At 43.1% G+C, this 24,812-nt stretch overlaps 1 protein-coding gene across 1 annotated transcript; it reads left to right on the forward strand.

Moving 5' to 3' along the window:
- Positions 1 to 23,057, forward strand: LOC120575218 (polyserase-2-like). Its single transcript, XM_039825906.1, has 10 exons — positions 1 to 134; positions 4,363 to 4,383; positions 4,705 to 4,867; positions 4,964 to 5,229; positions 6,160 to 6,305; positions 6,386 to 6,665; positions 20,582 to 20,750; positions 20,976 to 21,229; positions 21,392 to 21,489; positions 22,151 to 23,057. Exons 1-10 carry the CDS (start codon positions 80 to 82, stop codon positions 22,457 to 22,459), a joined length of 1,761 nt encoding a protein of 586 aa, XP_039681840.1. The 5' UTR covers positions 1 to 79; the 3' UTR covers positions 22,460 to 23,057.
- The last annotated feature ends 1,755 nt before the right edge of the window (positions 23,058 to 24,812 follow it).

Genomic DNA, 24,812 nt, shown 5'->3' on the forward strand with positions numbered 1-24,812 from the left:
ATAGAGAGAGAGGGGAAGGAGGAGGGCACAAGAAGATTATTTAATGCCGGAGTAGATCTGATGGCATGTATTTACAGTTATGGCTCTCTACAAGGTGATCGGTGCGGTGGCTCTACTGACTCTCCTGACACACGGTAAGGACCCTCCTCACTGCACACACCTGAACCAATCATGTTTGAGATCTCCTGAGTGGAAGCACACTGAGGAGGAAGTCAAATATTGTAATGAATTAAGTTAATAAGTAGTGAAGTAAAACGAGTGCAAGTCATGTATTCAAAATACTACTTTTGAAGTAAATAAAAAGTACTTGGGGATCAAAAACCCTCCATCTCTGTGATCCTGTCACACTGAGTGCATGTTAATGATTCAAAGTATGCATGAATAAAAGACTTATTTATACAGCACATTTCTGACCACAGGCAAGCACAAGGTGCTTTAGTATATAACTAAATAGGACCATTTATAAAATAAAATCAGTAGCAACACGGTAGATTAAAAGAATTTAAGAAGTGATCAAATTTAGTGTCCAGGTCAAGTAAATTCTCTAAAACTCTTTTAAAGTCCAAAAGTTATCGTGTCTGTCTATAATGTTTCTAGGAGGTCAAAACAACCAAATAAATTAATCTGCAAAGTTTGCAGCAACTATCAGATAAATGCAGTGGAATAAAAGGTCAATATTTACCTCTGAGATGCTGCAGAGAAAAACTCAATCTTTAAATATTTGTATCTTTGTAGAGCTTCAGGAATAAATCTGGATCGTTTTACACTGAACTTGTAGCTTAATTAAGCCTGATTGGTAACTTTGTATGGAGGGCATAAAAGTGAAGTGATAACTGATTTCAGATTTGTCCCGTCTGAATGAATACTTTACAGCCTGTCAGTCACTATAATCACTACTTCTTCTCCTCCTCCTCCTCCCTGGTTATAAAGTCATAAAAACGGACACAGCCTCACAGTATCATCATAGAAATCATGGATTTAACGAGTAGTCTTCTTACTTTATACAAATTTTCTTTGACGTCTGCTTTAAAATTCACATGCATTTAAATAATTCAATTATATATATTTAGTGTAAAAAAATGAATCACGTTACTGCAGTTTTAAGATGTGTGTAATGTGGGTATAATTTAGTCGACATCACGCCTGTGAATTATCTGTTGACTGACAGACCACCTTGATGAAGCAGATGAGACACGTATATTGCATGCTCTTCCACCTTCAATAGATTTTAATACGTTTTAAGTTGTTGCAGAGCTGAGATTTTTAAGTCTGCCGTATGCTGTTGTAACCTACTTGATTTGACAGACAATTTCTTTTCTGCCAAAGACAATTAACCTGTTTGAGAGATTACAGCATCTCGAACTGGTTCAGGGAGTTTTGTGGTCGCCACAGGTTTATTTCATCCCTGCTCAGATGAATGTGTGCTGCAGGGTTTCAGGGTACACACGTTAAATCCCTGATTGTAAAACTTTTACTGAGGAAAAGAAGAATGTCTGTGTTAGTCATCCATCACAACAAATGCTTTATGACACTGTATGTAGGAAAGATGTGATTTAGTGATACGTTCGCTTACTGTTAAAGTGTAGGCTATTTTTCACAGGCTTGGTAGTAGTCTTATAGAGTAAACTGAACTTCATGTGTAAAATGAGTTGAGTGCCCCTTTAACTTCTGCTGCTGGGATGTTTTATCAAAGCATCATCGGAGACTGGAGAAATAGTGGTAATACTAGTGGTAATACTGTATGATGAGCAGCAGTAATCGCAGTAGAAGTATTAGCATACAGCATCATTTTGGGATTGTCGTGTTGTAAACTGTCAGTCAGTGATCATCAGACGTCTGTCGGTGCAGACACAGTCAATAAAATTTACCCCTTGGCTGTGTTGGGGGAATTCCTACTTTGTCCCTAAAAAGGGTACCGAAACCTGACTCCAATTATTCTTCCCCGCGTATTCTTAAATTGGTTTTAAATTGGAACAAGTAACTTTTAATTAGTCAAGCATGAGAGTTAGACACAGATCTGTGGGATCACAAAGCAGAGACTAAGTTTCCCTAGCAACAGACAAATAGTTGGTGCCGGTCCACCCATCTCTTCCGCAGAGTCAACCCCGTTTTATCCTTTCCCTAAACTCTTATACCTCCCCTCACTCTGGAGCGTTGTCTTCTTCTTCAGCACAGGGACTGCTACCTTCTCACAACACACGCCAGGGTGGAGGCCACTGTGCTGTGTTGCTTCTTCTTCTGCTCACACGAGCGGTACATTCTGTTCCTGATTCTACTTGTTGTTGTTTCACAATGTACTTTTCTCGAGGTCACTGTGACCTTAACTATCTTATATTTACAGCTAAACCATCTGTGCATCAGTTTCCTTTGTTCGGGGAATGCAGTTGTGTCTCGCCTGGAAAACATTTAACCAACACTCTATGACTGCGCGCAACTCTGTTGCAATGAGCACAAAACACTATCAATCATAATCTCTTATGGAGATTTTGGTCTATTTATTTCTGTATCACACCTATACATTTTTAGCATGTAATAATCTACACCTGTCATCACACAATGTGGCAGTTGCGCACATAAAAAGACACGGTTTGAGAGAAAAATGTCACCTGTCTGGGTTTCCTGTCTGGACTCTGTGGGTTGACTTGAAGCATGCCAACACTGGAGACAGCCAAACCAGTTTGATGGGACAGCAGACAGCACAGAACACTGCTAATCTGTTAAAATGAGAAAACAAGACAATATGTAAAACATGTGGCTGTTGGAAGAGAAAGACATGCACTGTACTGTATGTCAACACCACTCACTCATAAATAACATAAATAAATAACAGCATACTTAGGGCCTGATTTACTAACACTAGCGCAGTTTGCGCTGCGTCTGTTTATGCGAGTTCGGTAATAGCGCACGGTATGCTTCCACATTTTGCGTAGTATTTATCAACCCTGACACCCATCAGGCAATCAGCATCTTTCTCCGCCCACTATACCGTAAATTGCGCTGTAGCAAAGCGGTACTTGTGCTATGATATGACTGAGTGCAGACTGCGATATTCCCACTGCTGATGCTATGACTGTTTGAAATGATCCTGATGCCAATATTTGTAATGTAGCGAGGAGATAAACAACTGCTGGAATGGGATGTGAACGCTGAGTGGGAGATTCAATGTCATCTTTGATTTCTTCGAGTAACTCTAATATTGCATGGCTGCTTGATCTGTAACGCTAAATGATGTTGTGTTCACTGACAAAGTGTGATTCTTGTGTTAAAAATATTTTCAGACTCGCCTATGTCTCCGTCTTGCTCAAATTACTGTTGCCATTTCACCAGCGGCATAAAGGTCTACGAGGAAACTCGATTGCGGCTAGTTTAGACCTGCTTTTAAGAGGCGGAGAATTTCCCCCGCAGAATAGAGCCGCGCTCTTACTGACAGTCTTTGGAAATACCACGGAATATATAATTAAGTGCACTTTGCGCTTATCCTCCCACATTTTCGGGTGGAACTCCCTCTTTCCCCACGACCCTCCCACGAATGCATATTGAAAGCGCAACTTGTCTCTTCTCGCTCATGTGGCAGACAATCTGCGATTTTACCTAAGTGCGCCCTGTTTGTAAATAGCCCGCATCGGTTACGTCCGTCTATGCGAACAATTAGCGCCTGGCTTGATAAATCTAGCCCTTAGTGTTTGTATCATGCTATCAATACTTTTGACATGCTTTAATGACAAGATTTAATGACAGGCTATGTTAACACTATAAGTGTTGTCATGTTTATATATTTCCAATGTGTTGTCATTTTCATTATGTAAGATTAAGACTGGGTGGTTTGTGAACTTTAACAATGAACTTTAATTTTATAAGGTACAGAAAAACATATTGCACATATAATACACCTACAAAGATATATATGAATGAGGTATACAGTATATATATGAAAATGAACGATAACATTTAGATATTGAGTAAAATAAATAAATAATCAAATCAAGATCAACACGTGATGCAAGAGCAAAAATAATAAAAGTAACGTTGTTGTCTTGTGATTCCCACAAACTTTATGGAAGCAATACTGATTGGGTGAGTGCTCCTTTAAGTACTGTGACAGGTTTTAGTCAAAGAAAAATAAGTAATTTCCACATAGTTCACATTCATAAAAAAATAAAATCAAAGTTTGTTACAGTATCAGATGTTATCTCTTTTATCTTGTATAATCACAGTACCATCTTCATGATGAAGACATTTTTTTGCGTTTGAATGACTTTGGTTATAATTATTTATTTGTTATGGTTACAAATGATCACATTAGGCATCAGTAAATATAAATATGTTTTAAATGTGATTATGTGTTTGTTTCCTATTTTTCAGAGTCTCATTCACAACTAGATGGTAAGTCAGTTTTATGCACACTTCTTTACTTTCACCTGGCTGTCAACATGTTTTTGGACTTTAGTTGTTTTGTTTATATCTTCATGGTTGTTAGTATTTGTTGTCAAACCCAGTAAAAGCAATGAAATGTGTAGACTTAAACTGAAATACGAATAGTTTCTCCTCAGTTACTTAGGACTGTTGGATGAGAAACACCTGAGAGCATCCCAGGATCATAATCCTCAACCAACAGTTAAAGTTTATAATCCCAGCAGTGCTCAGTGGTAATCCAGGGAGAGGGGAGTATTGCTCACTGTGTTCTTATTGTCTGTCTCTCTGCAGTGTGCGGTATAACTCGGCTCAACACCAGGATTGTTGGAGGACAGAACGCCCCTCCGGGTAACTGGCCCTGGCAAGCCAGCCTGCAAACATCTGGGGGCCACTTCTGTGGAGGATCCCTCATTAACAGTCAATGGGTGCTGACTGCTGCTCACTGCTTCTCAACGTAAGCACTAAGGGGCAGATTCTCTTAGGCGATGTTTTTTGTGTTTGCTTAACTGCTCTGCTCTTAACTTCTTTGCACTGTTTTGTTTCTCTTTAGCATCCCAGCCAGGCTGACTGTGTCTCTGGGTCTCCAGAGTCTACAGGGACCCAACCCCAATGGGGTGTCTCGGACGGTAACAAAGGTCATCGTAAATCCTAACTATAACGCCAAAGCTGATGACAACGACATCTGCCTCCTGCAGCTCTCCTCACCGGTGACGTTCACAGATTTCATTGTTCCGATCTGCCTGGCAGCTCCAGGCAGCACCTTCTTCAGCGGCGTTAGCTCCTGGGTGACCGGCTTTGGCGCCATTGCATCCGGAGGTGGGTCAGAAAGCAGCTAGGTTACTTCTTTCTTTCAATACAATGGTGAAAACAACTGAGTTTACTCAGACATTTAAATGCTAAAATGAGTACCACCTTAGCCATAAAGCAACAAAACAGAGTTTTAGAAATATCATTAAGTTTAAAAATATTTTATTAAACACCCCACTATACAAAAGATAAATTGCTGCAAAGAGCCTCTGCAGTAAAGAGTTTGTTCTGGTAATGGTGCTAGAAGAAAGGTCAACTTACCTGTGGAGTTTTCTTGGTTAAGTTTAAAAGTTAAGTTTCTCACCAAATCACACTGTGTGTCTCTTAGGTCTAACAAAGTGTTTAATGTGTTATCTTCATAAAAAAAACAAAAAAACATTTCAAATTGTTTTCATCCATGTTCGGCTGCAATCCGTCTTCTTCTTTATTGTCTTTGTTGGTGCATGTAGCTACACCTGGCCCCTTGCCTCGTACATAGTACAAACAAAACAGGGATTTACTTGTAAAAACATAGTGTTACTAGTGGTCAAAAATTCCCAGATAGATTTTCAAATTAATTTAGAAATTAGAGAGGGTGAGAGGAAATGCTCATTGGTCAGCTGAAAAATTAGGATTCATCCTCTTGGGAACATAAATATTTACAGCATATTTCATGGAAATCTAAACAGCATAAACAGCTTTAAAAGCATCAGAAGATCAATGCTATCATTACTTTTATCCGTCCCTGTCTATGATCTGTCAATTTTAGGTTTCAGTTCTTTGTTTTGAAGTTGTAGTGGACCTGTCCTTTGGTTTGACTTTGTTTAACTTTAAACTCCTGATTGTACCTTTAATGGGCAAATACATGGTCCTTTAGATTCATAGACCTACTGGTGTAGTAATCAAACACTCATAATTCATCACATGTGCTGTTTATTTACTGTATTTGTTTCTCTTTAGTTTCCCTTCCTCCCCCAGGAAACCTAATGGAGGTGAATGTGCCAATCGTGGGGAACAGACAGTGTAACTGTGACTATGGTGTGGGCCGAATCACGAACAACATGATCTGTGCTGGGTTAAGTGCTGGAGGGAAGGACTCCTGTCAGGTAAACATCTTTACGCCTGTGTTGGTGTCAGATTTAATCTCCTGCAAAGATTTCTCTCCTAAATGTTTCTCTTCTTAAAGGGGGATTCAGGTGGTCCGCTGGTGAGCAAGCAGGGCAGCCGCTGGATCCTGGGGGGAATCGTAAGTTTTGGAAATGGTTGTGCCAAACCTAATTTCCCAGGAGTCTACACCAGAGTGTCCCAGTATCAGTCCTGGATCAACAGCCAGATCACCAGCAGCCAGCCGGGCTTTGTCACCTTCACGTCCACAGGAACGGACAGTGACCTCAGCATCAGCTGTGCTGGCCTGCCACCGCCTCCAACCACCCTCCCTCCAACCACTACAACCACCACTGCCAAACGTGAGTGTCTGTCCAGACTTTAACCTTACATTTCCACTTAAAATTAGATATTTTCATATTTACAGTAGTGTGGTAGTAAAATCTTACTTTAAAGTGATGGTTCAGGATAGTTCAGGGTCTCTGTTATTTTCACCTGGTTAACATTGGGAGAGTTAAGCAGTATAAAGTAGTTCAGCTGAATAAGCTTTTGTTCTGACTCAATATTCACAATATTCTCACTAATATCGTTTAGACAACGTCTACTAGTATTAAATAGGTTATGTACTGAAGATGGATTGCAAAGTTTGTGTACACACAGAAGTTTATGTAAATAACACTTGCCTGCTGGCTTCTGCTCTCGGTTGTTGTTGCTGCTGTAAGACGGGTAGTGTGGGCCACAAATTACAACAACCAAAAAGAGATGCAACAAAAATATTTTTAATTTAACTTTTTTTTAAAGTAAGTGCTGTAGTATAACTAGCAGGAGACAAGTAATTATTGAGGTAAGTTTGGAGACATTACCTTATTTAATCATTGAATTAATAAATATTTTTGTTGTAACTCTTTCGGTGTTGTAATTTGTAGACGCCTCGCTAAATTGCCTAACTGCAGGTAGCAGCAGCAGCAACAGAGAGCAGAAGAGAGCAGGCAAGTGTTCATAAACTTCTGGTGTACTTACAAACTTTCCAATCCATCGTTTTATGAGAGCATAACCTATTTTTACTACTTGTAGACATTTGGTATCATTTCAGGCATTATTAGTGGGGTAACTTACAAGATACAAACGTGGGTCCGTTAGCCCCTGCGCTAAGCTATTCAGCTGATAACGCTACTCTAGCTAACTCTCCCAATGTTAGACCCAGGTGAAAAAAGCTTCTGGGAGGGTGTTTGGCTCGAGGTCATGGTGCAAAGGACCCTAGGGTGAATTACTCCGAACCATCACTTTAAGGGGTGATAGAATACAAAACCGAGTTTACCTTGTCATAGTTGAATTATGACAGTTTGGTGGGTAAAAAGGACATATAGAGAACCTCAAAGTCCCATTGACACCTCTTTCCTATGCAAATCTCACAATTTGAAACTGCTGCTGAAAACAGGCGAATCTCAATAAAGCTAATAGTTGACGTCAACTCAGTGGCTGTACCTTATTAAGCTCTACCTTGTACCTTTGTCATGCCCCAAAATTTACATAGGCCACTGATCTTGTGTATCTAGGTCACGCAGATCTCAGAAATTTTATACATTGTTCGTCTGCTATTTCATTACTAAATTCACTTCTGAGACGGTTTGATGTAGAGCTCAAATATGGGCCGTTTTACAAAAATGTATGGCTAATTGCAAATTTTGTCCGACTTTGTGTTGGAGTTCAGGAGCTCCGCAGTCTAACCCCCAATTTCCACCAGCTGTGTAACAGCTGCGTATCGGCTCTGAAACGGCGACGGAGTCATTAGGTTTCCATTAAAGAGGACAGAGGACAGAGAACAGAGAAAGAGGACAGAGGACAGAGGACAGAGGACAGATAAAGAGGACAGAGGAAAGAGAACAGAGAACAGAGGACAGAAAGAGAAAGAGGACAGACAACAGAGAAAGAGGACAGAGGACAGGACAGAAAAGAGGACGGAGGACAGAGGACAGAGGACAGAGAATAGAGGACAGCGGACAGAGAACAGAGGAAAGAGGACAGAGAAAGAGGCCACAGGACAGAGAACAGAGGACAGAGAACAGAGAAAGAGGACAGAGAAAAGAGAACAAAGAACAGAGAACAGAGAAAGAGGACAGAGGACAGAGGAAAGAGGACAGAGAATAGAGGACAGAGAATGGAGAACAGAGAACAGAGGACAGGACAGAAGACAGAGGACAGAGGACAGAGGACAGGACAGAGGACAGAGGAAAGAGAACAGAGAACAAAGAACAGAGGACAGAGAACAGAAAAGAGGACAGAGAACAGGATAGAGGACAGAGGACAGAGAACAGAGGACAGAGGAAAGAGGACAGAGGAAAGAGGACAGGTCAGAGGACAGAGGACAGAGGACAGGTCAGAGGACAGAGGACAGAGGACAGAGAAAAGGAAGGAGGACAGAGGACAGAACAGAGAACAGAGAACAGAGAACAGAGAACAGAGAACAGAACAGACAGAGGACAGAGGACAGAACAGAGAACAGAGGACAGAGAACAGGACAGAGGACAGAGGACAGGACAGAGAACAGAGAACAGAGAACAGAGGACAGGACAGAGGACAGAGAACAGAGAACAGAGAACAGGACAGAGGACAGAAGATAGAAGACAGAGGACAGAGGACAGGTCAGAGGACAGAGGACAGAGGACAGGTCAGAGGACAGAGGACAGAGAACAGGACAGAGGACAGAACAGAGAACAGAGAACAGGACAGAGGACAGAGGACAGGACAAAGAACAGAGGACAGAGGACAGAGGACAGAACAGAGAACAGGACAGAGAACAGGACAGAGGACAGGACAGAGGACAGAGGACAGGACAGAGAACAGAGGACAGGACAGAGGACAGAGGACAGAGGACAGAGAACAGAGAACAGAGAGCAGGACAGAGGACAGAGGACAGAGAACAGAGAACAGAGAACAGAAAACAGGACAGAGGACAGAGGACAGAGAACAGAGGACAGAGGACAGAAAGAGAACAGAGGACAGAGGACAGAACAGAGAACAGGACAGAGGACAGGACAGAGGACAGAGAACAGAGAACAGAGAACAGAGGACAGAGGACAGATAAAGAGGACAGAGGAAAGAGAACAGAGAACAGAGAACAGAGGACAGAAAGAGAAAGAGGACAGACAACAGAGAAAGAGGACAGAGGACAGGACAGAAAAGAGGACGGAGGACAGAGGACAGAGGACAGAGAGAGGGACAGAGAAAGAGCCACAGGACAGAGAACAGAGGACAGAGAAAAAAGAGGACAGAGAAAGAGAACAAAGAACAGAGAACAGAGAAAGAGGACAGAGGACAGAGGAAAGAGGACAGAGAACAGAGGACAGAGAATGGAGAACAGAGAACAGAGGACAGGACAGAAGACAGAGGACAGAGGACAGAGGACAGAGAACAGAGGACAGGACAGAGGACAGAGGAAAGAGAACAGAGAACAAAACAGAGGACAACAGAAAAGAGGACAGAGAACAAAGAGGACAGGACAGAGGACAGAGGACAGAGACAGAGGAAGGACAGAGGACAGAGGACAGGAGGACAGAGGAGAACAGAGACAGAGAACAGAGACAGAGGACAGAGGACAGAACAGAGACAGAGAAACAGAACAGAACAGAGAACAGGACAGAGGACAGAGGACAGGACAGAGACAGAGAGAACAGGACAGAGGACAGAGGACAGGACAGAGAACAGAGAACAGAGAACAGAGAACAGGACAGAGGACAGAGGACAGAGAACAGAGAACAGAGAACAGGACAGAGGACAGAAGATAGAAGACAGAGGACAGAGGACAGGACAGAGGACAGAGGACAGAGGACAGGCAGAGGACAGAGGACAGAGAACAGGACAGAGGACAGAGGACAGAACAGAGAACAGAGAACAGGACAGAGGACAGAGGACAGAGGACAGGACAAAGAACAGAGGACAGAGGACAGAGAACAGAACAGAGAACAGGACAGAGGACAGGACAGAGGACAGAGGACAGGACAGAGAACAGAGGACAGGACAGAGGACAGAGGACAGGACAGAGAACAGAGAACAGAGAGCAGGACAGAGGACAGAGGACAGAGGACAGAGAACAGAGAACAGAGAACAGAAAACAGGACAGAGGACAGAGGACAGAGAACAGGACAGAGGACAGAAGACAGAGGACAGAAGACAGAGGACAGAGGACAGAGAACAGGACAGAGGACAGGACAGAGGACAGAGGACAGAGGACAGAACAGAGAACAGGACAGAGGACAGGACAGAGGACAGAACAGAGAACAGAGAACAGGACAGAGGACAGAGGACAGAGGACAGACAGGAGACAGAGGACAGAGGACAGAGAACAGAGAACAAAGAACAGGACAGAGGACAGAGGACAGAGGACAGGTCAGAGGACAGAACAGAGAACAGAGAACAGGACAGAGGACAGAGGACAGGACAGAGAACAGAGGACAGAGGACAGAGAACAGAACAGAGAACAGGACAGAGGACAGGACAGAGGACAGAGAACAGAACAGAGAACAGGACAGAGGGACAGGACGAGAAGGAGGATGAGAGGACAGAGGGACAGAGGGACAGAGAAAGAGAACGAGAGAACAGGAAAGGAAGACAGAGGACAGAGAACAGGAGGACAGAGGGACAGAGGACAGAGAACGAACAGAGGACAGAGGACAGGACAGAGAACAGAGGACAGGACAGGAGAGAACAGAGAACAGAGAACAGGAGCAGAGGGACAGAAGATAGGGAAGAACAGAGGACAGAGGACAGAGGGACAGAGGACAGAGGAAAAAACAGAGAACAGGACAGAGGACAGAACAGAGAACAGAGAATGAGAGAACAACAGTGGACAGAAGACAGAGGACAGAGGACAGGACAGAGAACAGAGGGACAGAGAAGAGAACAGAGACACAGGAAGGGACAAAAGGGAGCAGAGAAGATAGAGAACAGAACAGAGAAAGGACAGAGGACAGGACACAGATAGAGAACAGAGAACAGAGAATAGAGAATGGACAGAGGACAGAAGACAGAGGACAGAGGACAGGACAGAGAAAGAGAACAGAGAACGAAAGAATGGACAGAGGACGAGGACAGAGGAAGGAGAGGATAGAAAAGAGGACAGAGAACAGAGAATAGAGAACAGAGACAGAGGACAGAGGACGGACAGAGAATAGAGGACAGAGGACAGAGGACCACCGGAGAACAGAACAGAACAGGGACAGAGGACAGAGGACAGAGAATAGAACAGAAACAGAGGACAGGGACAGAGGACAGAGCACAGAGAACAGAGACAGAGAAAGGACAGAGGACAGAGGACACAGGAGAACAGAGAAGGACAGAGAAGAGAAAGAGAACAGAACAGAGGAAAGGAAACAGAGGAAGAGGACAGAGGGACAGAGAATAGAGAAAAGAGAACAGAAAAGAGAATAGGACAGAGGGACAGGAAGGAGGACAGAGAGAATAGGAGGAGGGACAGGACGAGGAAAGAGGACAGAGGAAAGAGGGACAGAGGAACAGGACAGAGGACAGGGACAGAGAGACAGGGATAGAAGACAGAGAAAGAGGATAGAGGGACAGAGAACAGAGGACAGAGGACAGAGAAAGAGGACATGGAATGAAGGAATAAACAGAGGACAGAGGACAGGACAGAGAACAGAGGACAGAGAAAAGAGGACAGAGGACAGAGAAGAGAAAGAGGACAGAGAACAGAACAGAGAACAGGACAGAGGAAAGAGAACAGAACAGAGAACAGGACAGAGGACAGGACAGAGAACAGAGGACAGAGGACAGAGAAGAGAAAAGAGGACAGAGAAACAGAACAGAGAACAGGACAGAGGACAGAGGACAGAGAACAGAGAACAAAGAACAGAGGACAGAGGACAGAAAGAGAACAAAGAACAGAGGACAGAACAGAGAACAGGACAGATGACAGAGAACAGAGAACAGAACAGAGAACAGGACAGAGGACAGGACAGAGGACAGAGGACAGAGGACAGAGAACAGAGGAAAGAGGACAGAGAAAGAGGACAGAACAGACAGAATGAAACGAGGACAGAGGACAGAGGACAGAGGACAGAGAACAGAGGACAGAGAACAGAGAACAGAGGACAGAGGAAAGAGGACAGAGAAAGAGGACAGAGGAAAGAGGACAGAGAAAGAGGACAGAGGAAAGAGGACAAAGGACAGAGAACATAGGACAGAGGAAAGAGGACAGAGAACAGAGAACAGAGAAAGAGGACAGAGAACATAGAACAGAGAAAGAGGACAGACGACAGGACAGAGGACAGGACAGAGGACAGAGGACAGAGGACAGGACAGAGAATAGAGAACAGGACAGAGAACATAGGACAGAGGATAGAGGACAGAGAACAGAGAACAGAGAAAGAGGACAGAGAACAGAACAGAGAAAGAGGACAGACGACAGGACAGAGGACAGGACAGAGGACAGAGGACAGGACAGAGAATAGAGAACAGAACAGAACAGGACAGAGGACAGAGGACAGGACAGAGGACAGAGGACAGAGAACAGGACAGAGAACAGGACAGAGGACAGAGGACAGAGAACAGAGAACAGGAACAGGACAGGAAGAGGACAGAGGACAGAGAACAGGACAGAGGACAGGACAGAGGACAGAAGACAGGACAGAGGACAGAGAACAGGACAGAGGACAGAGGACAGAACAGAGAACAGGACATAGGACAGGACAGAGGACAGAGAACAGATCAGAGGACAGAGAACAGAGAACAGAGAACAGAGAAAGAGGACAGGGAACAGGACAGAAGACAGAGGACAGAGGACAGGACAGAGGACAGGACAGAGAACAGAACAGAGAGACAGACAGAGGACAGAGACAGAGGACAGAGGACAGAGAACAGGACAGAGGACAGAGGACAGAGGACAGAGGACAGAACAGAGAACAGGACAGAGGACAGAGAACAGAACAGAGACAGAACAGAGAACAGACAGAGGACAGAACAGAGAATCAGGACAGAGGACAGAACAGAGAACAGAACAGAGAACAGACAGAGGACAGAGGACAGAGGACAGAACAGAGAACAGGAACAGAGGAACAGAACAGAGGACAGAACAGAGAACAGGACAAAGGACAGAGACAGAGGACAGGACAGAGGACAGAGAACAGAACAGAGAAACAGAGACAGAGAACAGAGGACAGAGGACAGAGAACAGAGGACAGAGAACAGGACAGAGGACAGAGAACAGAACAGAGGACAGAACAGAGAACAGGACAGAGGACAGAACAGAGAACAGGACAGAGGACAGAACAGAGAACAGAACAGAGAACAGGACAGAGGACAGAGGACAGAGAACAGAACAGAGGACAGAACAGAGAACAGGACAGAGGACAGAACAGAGAACAGGACAAAGGACAGAACAGAGAACAGGACAGAGGACAGAGGACAGAGAACAGAACAGAGAACAGAGAACAGGACAGAGGACAGAGGACAGAACAAAGGACAGAACAGAGAACAGAACAGAGAACAGGACAGAGGACAGAGGACAGAACAAAGGACAGAACAGAGAACAGGACAGAGGACAGAGAACAGAACAGAGAACAGAACAGAGAACAGGACAGAGGACAGAGGACAGAACAGAGAACAGAACAGAGAACAGGACAGAGGACAGAGGACAGAGGACAGAGAACAGAACAGAGAACAGGACAGAGGACAGGACAGAGGACAGAGGACAGGACAGAGAACAGGTCAGAGAACAGAGGACAGAAAGAGAACAAAGAACAGAGGACAGAGAACAGAAAAGAGGACAGAGAACAGAAAAGAGGACAGAGGACAGAGAAAAGAAGACAGAGAACAGAGAACAGAGGACAGAGGACAGAGGACAGGACAGAGAACAGGTCAGAGAACAGAGGACAGAAAGAGAACAGAACAGAGGACAGGACAGAGGACAGAACAGAGAACAGGACAAAGGACAGAACCGAGAACAGGACAGAGGACAGAGAACAGAACAGAGAACAGAACAGAGAACAGGACAGAGGACAGAGGACAGAGGACAGAACAGAGGACAGAACAGAGAACAGGACAGAGGACAGAGAACAGAACAGAGGACAGAACAGAGAACAGGACAGAGGACAGAACAGAGAACAGGACAGAGGACAGAACAGAGAACAGAACAGAGAACAGGACAGAGAACAGGACAGAGAACAGGACAGAGAACAGGACAGAGAACAGAACAGAGGACAGAACAGAGAACAGGACAGAGGACAGAACAGAGAACAGGACAAAGGACAGAACAGAGAACAGGACAGAGGACAGAGAACAGAACAGAGAACAGAGAACAGGACAGAGGACAGAGGACAGTACAGAGGACAGAACAGAGAACAGAACAGAGAACAGGACAGAGGACAGAGGACAGTACAAAGGACAGAACAGAGAACAGGACAGAGGACAGAGGACAGAGGACAGAGAACAGAACAGAGAACAGAACAGAGAACAGGACAGAGGACAGTACAGAGAACAGAACAGAGAACAGGACAGAGGACAGAGGACAGAGGACAGAGAACAGAGAACAGGACAGAGGACAGAGGACAGAGAACAGAGAACAGGACAGGACAGAGGACAGAGAACAGAACAGAGAACAGGACAGAGGACAGGACAGAGGACAGAGGACAGGACAGAGAACAGGTCAGAGAACAGAGGACAGAAAGAGAACAAAGAACAGAGGACAGAGAACAGAACAGAGGACAGAGAACAGGTCAGAGGACAGAGGACAGAGAACAGAAGACAGAGAACAGAGAACAGAGGACAGAGGACAGAGGACAGAGGACAGGACAGAGAACAGGTCAGAGAACAGAGGACAGAAAGAGAACAGAACAGAGGACAGGACAGAGGACAGAACAGAGAACAGGACAAAGGACAGAACCGAGAACAGGACAGAGGACAGAGAACAGAGAACAGAACAGAGAACAGAACAGAGAACAGGACAGAGGACAGAGGACAGAACAGAGGACAGAACAGAGAACAGGACAGAGGACAGAGAACAGAACAGAGGACAGAACAGAGAACAGGACAGAGGACAGAACAGAGAACAGAACAGAGAACAGGACAGAGGACAGAGGACAGAGGACAGAGGACAGAGAACAGAACAGAGGACAGAACAGAGAACAGGACAGAGGACAGAACAGAGAACAGGACAGAGGACAGAACAGAGAACAGAACAGAGAACAGGACAGAGGACAGAGGACAGAGGACAGAGAGGACAGAGAACAGAACAGAGGACAGAACAGAGAACAGGACAGAGGACAGAACAGAGAACAGGACAAAGGACAGAACAGAGAACAGGACAGAGGACAGAGAACAGAACAGAGAACAGAGAACAGGACAGAGGACAGAGGACAGTACAAAGGACAGAACAGAGAACAGAACAGAGAACAGAACAGAGAACAGGACAGAGGACAGAGGACAGAGAACAGAACAGAGAACATAACAGAGAACAGGACAGAGGACAGAGGACAGTACAGAGAACAGAACAGAGAACAGGACAGAGGACAGAGGACAGAGAACAGAGAACAGAGAACAGGACAGAGGACAGAGGACAGAGAACAGGACAGAGGACAGAGGACAGAGAACAGAACAGAGAACAGAACAGAGAACAGGACAGAGGACAGGACAGAGGACAGGACAGAGAACAGGTCAGAGAACAGAGGACAGAAAGAGAACAAAGAACAGAGGACAGAGAACAGAAAAGAGGACAGAGAACAGGTCAGAGGACAGAGGACAGAGAACAGAAGACAGAGAACAGAGGACAGAGGACAGAGGACAGGACAGAGAACAGAGGACAGAAAGAGAACAAAGAACAGAGGACAGAGAACAGAAAAGAGGTCAGAGAACAGAGGACAGAAAGAGAACAAAGAACAGAGGACAGAGAACAGGTCAGAGGACAGAGAACAGGTCAGAGGACAGAGGACAGAGGACAGAGGACAGAGTACAGAAAACAGAGAACAGGCAAGACCCGCCCTTCAATAGCCCGGGTCTTGGCGTGGCCATAGTAGGGAGTAGTGCCCTATATTTAGAGAGTGTGGCCAACTCAAACCCTGGGCGCCATATTGGATACCAACATCAGATTACTCTACAGTGTAACCCTATCGGGCGGATATGCTATCTTGAAATTAATTGCTTATTTTCACCTTAAACAGGCATATAAATGTTATTATCAACGTTTGTCAATATGTAAAAAGCCCTTACGGAAATATTCAAGTGTATATTTACCTTCTATATCGTAAATGGGCCTCGGAAAAATGCCCATGTAGTGAGTGACCACGTCGCCTAATAAGTCTCTTAGCAGTGTTTACCTTTCTAATGTCCGCTAGCATACAGGCTAACTATAGCTAGCTTTGTGTGTAACGTAACAAAAACCCACCCATCTCAGAGGAGCGAAGTTTAATATTTAATTCAATAAAATGATGGTACAAAAGGAGCAATAACGCCACGTCTTATGTTAACAACGTGCACGCAGATATAGGAAACTCCGAAGGCAGTCATAATATTTAGCTACCTAGCAGGCTAGGCTAACGCTATTGCGCTAACGTTAGCAAACATCGGCTTAGCTGTCTAAACTTGTGAAAAGCCGAACAACATCCCCGTCCAAGCTGTGTTTCACTTTCCCTCCAATATTATTATGAAGATAATAAAGACACCTGGACTTGGTTGAGATCAAAAGCCATAGCTATGACTGTGGCAAGATCCAGGGCTGGACTGGGACAAAAAATTGGCCCTGGCATTTTTTGGCCCAGGCAGCCCACACCCACTGTGATTGGTCAGACACATTCCCTGCAGACAGTCCTCTTAAAATATGCGTGCATTCTATGGTATGAGTTGCCTAGTGTTCTGCCTTCATGTGATTGTTTTGGATCCTTCAAGAGGGGTCTCAAGACTAATCTGTTGATCTTACACTTAAATAATTCATTGATTCTTAGAGTTATGATTTGCATATTTATGGTATTTTTATTATTTGATTATTACCATTTTGCTTAATATTGGCTTAGTAACTTTAAAAACTAATTTTATAGATCACACAGACTTTTCAACTACCCAACAGGTCAACCACTAGCATTTTCAATGTAAGCTTAAACAGTTAGGTTACCTGAAAGCCACTAACTTTAATGTTACAGCCAAACTGCTTGTTGTCGTTATGACGTGAGGACACACACACACACACACACACTGCTTCTCTGTATAGCCAGCCACTTCTCCTCCTCCTCAGCTTCAGGTAATACTGATGTTGAAGCAGCAACTACAGCCCCAAACATGTCAGAAATTTCGGCACATTTTGAGGAATTGTAGATTCTTAATTTCTTTTCTCCCATAATTTCTCTGCACCTCCCTTGCGCTTTGGTGGTCGTTTGTCCATTTTAACGTGGATGCCAAACTTCCAGCATAACTATTACAGCTCGTGTCTCAGGGCCGGGAGGCATGGCCATAGTGGGATTCGTAAATTTGCGGCCCGAAGTGGGGGGTTCCTGGATTTGATTGGGTCAGGCCAGTGCCAATAAAGAAAAGGGTGAGGCTATTTGCACCACAGGTACAATTAGCAGTGTATGCTATTTGTACCCTGGTGCAATTAGAAGTGCTATTCATACCCTGGTGCAATTAGAAATTAATGCTATTTGTACCCCGCTGGTGCACACAGCAATGTGTTCTATTAATACCCTATCTGGTACAAATATCAATGTATGCTATTTGCACCCCTGTGCATTTACAGTACCTTGGCATATATTTACACACAGTTATCCATACTACTCATGTATTACACTTTTTTGGAATATTATCGCCCTGACATTCTTACCCTAACCATAACCAATCCCACTCCTCTTGCCTGAACCTAACCAACCCAACCAGGACAGGCATATTCATGAGTCTTTCCCTACCACCCTGCAAAAAAGATTTCGCGTTCGCGGGCCCTGACTTGCGCAATTGCATGCAAATTATCTAATCCAAAATGAAAAAAATAAGATCACCTTACTGGGGAATCAATCTTCAGACTACCAGACCAAAGCTCAGTGTTCTAACCACTCACCTAGCAGTTCTTACTGAATGTTATACAATTGTTTACCAATTGGTGTCTTCAAGCCTTGGTTGCTAGGTAACCATACTGTATACAAAAAATAGGTAGGCTACTATGGTCCTAACTAACAAACTAATGGTTGTATGCTTTCACTGAAGACCGAAAGCACAACTGTAGTATCCTTTTTTCGCTAGAAATTCAATTGTTATAAACATTAGATACAAAACCTTCCTATTACGGCAGTTTCTGCTGTAATGGAAGATCAATGTCCGCCATGATTACGTTGCACGTGAGCAACGTGTTTTTGTTGTTACGTCACAGGGTGTGAATAGCTCCGCTGTGTGGCCGAGGCTATTCGTACCGGGGGTGCAAATAGACACTCCGTAAAGAAAATCAATCAATGGGCCGCTGTGAGTTCTTTTAAAAAAAAATTAAAAAAAAAGGCCTATTCATATTGCCGATTCGGCCCAAAAGTGCGTCAGCCCACCGGGAAAATGCCCAGTATGCCAGATGGCCAGTCCAGCCCTGGCAAGATCACAAGCATTTAGGTACATGGAGTGCTAGCGAAAAAGCCAACGCTAGCATAAGGCTATCTTCAAACTTCATTCATTTCTAAAGCAGTGTTAGAACTTTTTTCAGCAATACACATTAACAATGATATTACTATATTTGTCCTATGTAATTTGTTATATCGAAGAGAGAAATTGACATTTACCTCACACAATAATGAACAGCTCCCATACTTTTTGCCTTTTTGCTTCACGGGGGGACTTGTGAAATCTTTTGCTGCTTCCCTTTCATTGCAGCCAAACGCACAACAGTTGGCCATTTTTTCAGTGATTTATGTCATTTTTTAAATAATTTATTTAATTTTTCCACTATTCCCTGCACTATATCAATGGGAATCAGATGAATGTTGGTATCAAACATGGAGTCCATGAAACACATGACCACCTTGGAACCAATCGCAGAACGGTATGCTCAGAACATTCGATTCCCTATTTGGCCACACTCTCTAAATATAGGGCACTAGTAGGGAGTGCCTACTATTGACTAGTAGACTAGTTTTTTTTTTTTACTATCGCTTTGGCTCCCCCATGGTGCTGCGCCCTTATGCGCTGCATATAGCGCATACCCACTTTTTGCGCCACTGGTCCTGTCAGTATCTGATGTTTCTGGATTAATATTACTGCTGTATTAATGTTTATGTTGAATTTTGCTGTAGACGTTTAAGGTTGGGCTCATTTTAACTCCTTTATTTCCTGTTGGATGGTTTAATCTACAGCAATGTGTTATATTCTATAAGATCATCATGTTTGTAGCGTCGCTGTCCTGTGAGAACCATGTATCATTAAAACGTTTTAAAACTTTTCATGGTGTCAGAAAAACAGCCATGTGTTGGGGTGAAAAACTGTCCTAACTAAAGCTGTATTGTAAGATAAATGTAGTGGAGTAAAAAGTACAATATTACCTCTGAGATGTAGTGGAGTACATGTATAAAGTAGCAGAAAATGTAAATACTCAAGTAAAGTACAAATACCTTGAATCTGTACTTAAGTCCAGTACTTGAGTAAATGTAATTAGAGTAGTTACATTTTAACCCTGGTTATATATTCTGTATCAGCTCTTTATTGAAGCTCTTTGATTTTTATATTGAGGGAAATATTCAAACCCAAGACTGATGTTTTTATGAAGGCACTTTTCCATCAAACTCCAAACAATTCTGTGTGCATCATTTTGTATTTGCTGTGTTCACACTTTGTATTGCAACTGATACACAGCAATTTCCCTCAAGGATAAATATAGTTTTATCATATGTGGTTGTCTACCTACGGACAGGAAACATCAATTCAGGCTCATCAAACCCTGGACAAACCTCTCTTTATACAACCATTGGATAAACCCTGCTCCAACCTCTGTCTTGTGGTAGGCGCTATAGAACAGTGTACGCCAAAACAAAACCAGACACAGATTGTCACTATGACGGGCCCATACCTCCAGTCACGTAGTGTCAGAAACAATCCCTGTGCAATAACCCTTACATCCACTAAACATCCACTGTACCTGTAAATTATATATTTTGTTAATTTAAATACAGATTAAGGAGAAAGTGTGTCCAAACTTTTGACTGGTTCTGTACCTTTATATTTATATATGTACATCTTTCTGTATAAGTACATCAAGAGCAACAACAAAACTAACTAAGTCAAATTCCAATAAATCTGATTATGATTGTTTCTCCAGCTGTGTTCTGTGGCCAAGCCCCATTGAATAGTATTTTGGGAGGAAGTTTGGTGGCGACGGCTGGTTTGTGGCCATGGATGGCGAGCCTACAATGGAATGGAAGTCATATGTGTGGCGGGACTCTGGTGGCCGTTGACTCCGTGTTGAGCAACGCCGACTGCTTCTCAAGGTGAGACAGCTGGAGCGATGTCACAGATCGTAATTTTCTGTTTAATTTTTGAGCAATTTTAGAACAAAAGGTAACCAGATCGCTAGCTTTTATCCTTTAATGTAATGTTGGATTAGATATAACAGCACTGCCCTTTAGGAAACCGTATGTAGAGGCCCAGCCCTTGTTTTAAACCATTCAGATTTTTTTCTTGAGTCCTTACTTAGTTCATTTTACCTCTCACAGTTCACGAACACCGTCTGAATGGACTGTGGTGTTGGGTCGGTTGAAACAGAATGGATCTAACCCCTTTGAGGTGACACTGAATGTGACAAATATCACCCTGAGCAACCTGAATGGGTCAAATGTAGCAGTGCTGCATCTGTCAACCCAACCCAACCTGTCCAACTACATCCAGCCCATCTGCCTTGACAACGGACTGACCTTCGCTTTGGGCTCCACGTGCTGGGCTGCTGGCTGGAACGCCGATCAAGGAGGGGGTAATGCTATCTCTTCATCAATTCACCTTTTTACATTGAACATTTAGGCCCTTTTTTTTGGCACTAATGAAGTATAGTTGCCCATTTATTCTGTGTTCCTGTCATTTGGATTTGATTCAGATGTTTCAATTCGCATCAATTTCTTATTTTTCCCAACTTCAGTGGAACAAGTTCTGCAGGAGTTCCAGACATCGGTGGAAAATTGTGGGAACGGGTCGTCAAGTGACAGCATTTGTACCAGAACTTTAACACTGGAGAAGGTGATTAATGAGAGCAGGAGATTATTATACTTTTATAAGTCTCTGTTTTAAACAGGAGTTTGTTGATCCTTAAACAGGCATTTCTGGATGCTTATTCCTTTTCTTGCTGAGAGCTCGATGAGAAGATCAATACCACTCTCAAGCCTGTACGGTAAATATGAAGCTACAGTCAGCAGTAGGTTAACTTAGCTTAGCATAAAGACTGGAAACAGGAGCAAACAGCCAGCCTGGCTCTGTCAAATGGTAACAAATCCCACCTACCACCATCTCTAATGTTTACTGATTAACATGTTATATCCTTTTTATTTAACCCATACAAACTAAAGTCTAACATGGCTCCTGGCTGTAGCTTCATGTTTTTTTGTTGTCAAGTTTTACTTCCTCAGAGACAATGCACATTGATCAACATCACTGTAAATGTGCCCGTGTTGGCCACATGTTAAGTTATCCATTAAATTTACTGCACAAACATGAGAGAGGTATCAAACTTTTTATCTAACTCTCAGCAAGAAAGTTTAATTTCACAAAATCAAACCATTCCTTTAAAGTATAAGAAGGTATTGTCTATAGCAAAAAATATATTTATATTTTCTATAGTTTCACGGGAAGGTGCGACTGAATGTCCACTTCATACAAATGTTGAACATGCATGTCTGTTCAGGGTGATTCTGGAGGTCCGTTGATGTGTAAGCTGGGCAGCTCTTGGTTCCAGGCAGCAGTGTTATCAGCTAGAAACACCACCAGACAAACACGAGATGCAGTGATGCAATTCCCCAAACTGAGCACCTTTCGAACCTTCCTGGCTCGTACAGTGGGGTTCTTATCTCCACCTTCAAACTCCACCAACACCAGCGCCAGCAACAGCACCAACACAACTCTCCCCAACGGTGGTGCCACTCCTGCTCACTCCCTGGTCTTCCTCTTTTTCCATCTCCTAGTCTTCTCGGCGTGTCTTCAACTTTTCTTATAGAAGCCTCCAACTTTTTTGGAAAGCTTTAATGTGCATGATGTGACGAGCACAAATGAATGTAAACAACCTTGTATCTGAGAGACAATTTAGGTCAAAGCTGCGTTAACACTAATGTATGACTTGATTGTGCAAAATACTGACCAGGTAATGTGATAAGATCACAGTATGAAGTATGAGGTTTAATTGTAATGTAAAAAAGATAATGGTCCAACAGATGTGGCTTAATGTAACATGTAGAGACAGATGTGGAGGCTTTACATTAATGTAACGTGTAGAGACAGATATTGAAGCTTTATGTAAATGTAACCTGTAGAGACAGATGTGGAGGCTTTTACGTTAATGTAACGTGTAGAGTAAGGGGGAGATTTGTTTTTTAAATGAAAACTTTAAAATGAATTGACTTTGAAGGACTCAGACAGTGTCTCTTTCTGGGTTTCTGAAGGGTTACTGCTATCAGTCTAAAATGAAGGTTGTAAAATGAAGACTGGTTTAAGTTGCACTAAACAAATGTCTATGTAATATGTAGCCGAGCATTCCAGCATTTCTTGTTCTTGTTTTTATTATTATTAATTAAAGGTATTATGGAGGATTTTCTATTTCCGGGTGGATCATCAAGACTATTGGTCTTCCTAGTTGTCAATCATTCTGGTGATGTGTTTACATAAGGCCGTCGTACGTGCTCGTCCCTAGGTGGTTTTCACTTTCTGCGCATGCGCACTTTCAGGTGTATATGTGTGGTGAGCATAGGTAGTGAGCTACGGTTTCAGCCATTCATTGAAGCTCGCCGTTCTCACCGTGTTTTTTCAAAATGTCTGAGGGTCGCAAGAGAAAAAGTGTCTAGGAATTGTATGACAAGAAGAGAAAGGCCTCTGAAGAAAGAAATAAGACCAGAGTGTTTTTGGGAGAATATTTCACACGCTGGTGTGCGCTAAAGTACGGTGGCCCTGAGAGGCCACAGCACGCAACAATAAGACAACACATGCAAATAAACCACAGCACGCACTAATAAGACAACACGTGCAAATAAGACAACACGTGCAAATAAACCACAGCACGCACTAATAAGACAACACGTGCAAATAAGACAACACGTGCAAATAAACCACAGCACGCACTAATAAGACAAACACGTGCAAATAAGACAACACGTGCAAATAAGACAACACCTGCAAATAAGACAACACCTGCAAATAAGACAACACGTGCAAATAAGACAACACGCACTAATAAGACAACACGCACTAATAAGACAACACGTGCAAATAAGACAACCGCGTGCAAATAAGAAAACACATGCAAATAAGGACAACGGTGCAAATAAGACAACACGTGACAAGAGCCAGACACGCTCAATAAGACAACACACCTAATAAGACAACATGTGCTATTACGATAAGACAACATGTATTACAAATAAGACAGCAAGCATAATAAGACAACACGTGCAAATAACACAACACGATGCAAATAAGACAACACCTGCAAAATAAGACAACACGTGCAAATAAGACAACGTGCAAATAAGACAACACGTGCAAATAAGAAAACACCTGCAAATAAGACAACACGCGTACAAATAAGCCAACACGCGTGAAATAAGACAACGGAAATAGGCAACACGCACTAATAAGACAACACGCAGCAAAATAAAGACAACACCTGCAAATAGGACAACACGCGTACAAATAGACAACCGTACCGCAAATAAGACAACACGCACTAATAAGACAACATGTGCAAATAAGACAACACCTGCAAATAAGACAACACCTGCAAATAAACCACAGCACACACTAATAAGACAACACATGCAAATAGCCCACACCACAACGGAAGTGTTTCCAGGGGACACTTTTAAGTGATGCACATGTGCCTCAACCATTGGCTTTGCGGTACATAGACAGACCAACAACAGGACAATTTTAACATTTTCGCCATTTTATTCATCACTAAATTCACTTCTGAATACGTTTTAGGCGAGAAATGAACTCTTTAGATTTCGAATATAGCCAGTCTTGCGAAAATCGTTGCCGAATTGACAATTTGTTTCAAAGTTTTCGGAATTGAGGAGCTCCATAAAGTGACGCGATACCCGTTTCTCTTCAGGAGAATTGTTTAAATTATTTATTATTAATTAATATATTATTAGCTTTAATTTTATTGTTTATGGTTTAGCTCTAACACCCCTAACTTATTCAAAAGAGTGGAACACGATCCGACTAGTGTATTAGTTTATGTCAGTTTAAATTATAAAAAGAAGTAGGCCTATGCACTGGCGTGTCCTAGGTGTCCCTATTAGTGTTATGTGGAATTATCATTTATATATTATTGTAGTGCACTGTAAATGCCTAGG

The sequence above is a fragment of the Perca fluviatilis genome, chromosome 15 (assembly GCF_010015445.1).
Source record: "Perca fluviatilis chromosome 15, GENO_Pfluv_1.0, whole genome shotgun sequence".
Classification (NCBI taxonomy): domain Eukaryota; kingdom Metazoa; phylum Chordata; class Actinopteri; order Perciformes; family Percidae; genus Perca; species Perca fluviatilis.

What these genes read in the sequence shown, in the direction of transcription:
- LOC120575218 (XM_039825906.1), top strand. Translation starts at nt 80, where the DNA reads ATGGCTCTCTACAAGGTGATCGGTGCGGTGGCTCTACTGACTCTCCTG. An exon ending in ACTGACTCTCCTGACACACG is followed by an intron (nt 135 to 4,362) that starts GTAAGGACCCTC and finishes CCTATTTTTCAG; the next exon opens with AGTCTCATTCACAACTAGAT. An exon ending in TGGCGCCATTGCATCCGGAG is followed by an intron (nt 5,230 to 6,159) that starts GTGGGTCAGAAA and finishes GTTTCTCTTTAG; the next exon opens with TTTCCCTTCCTCCCCCAGGA.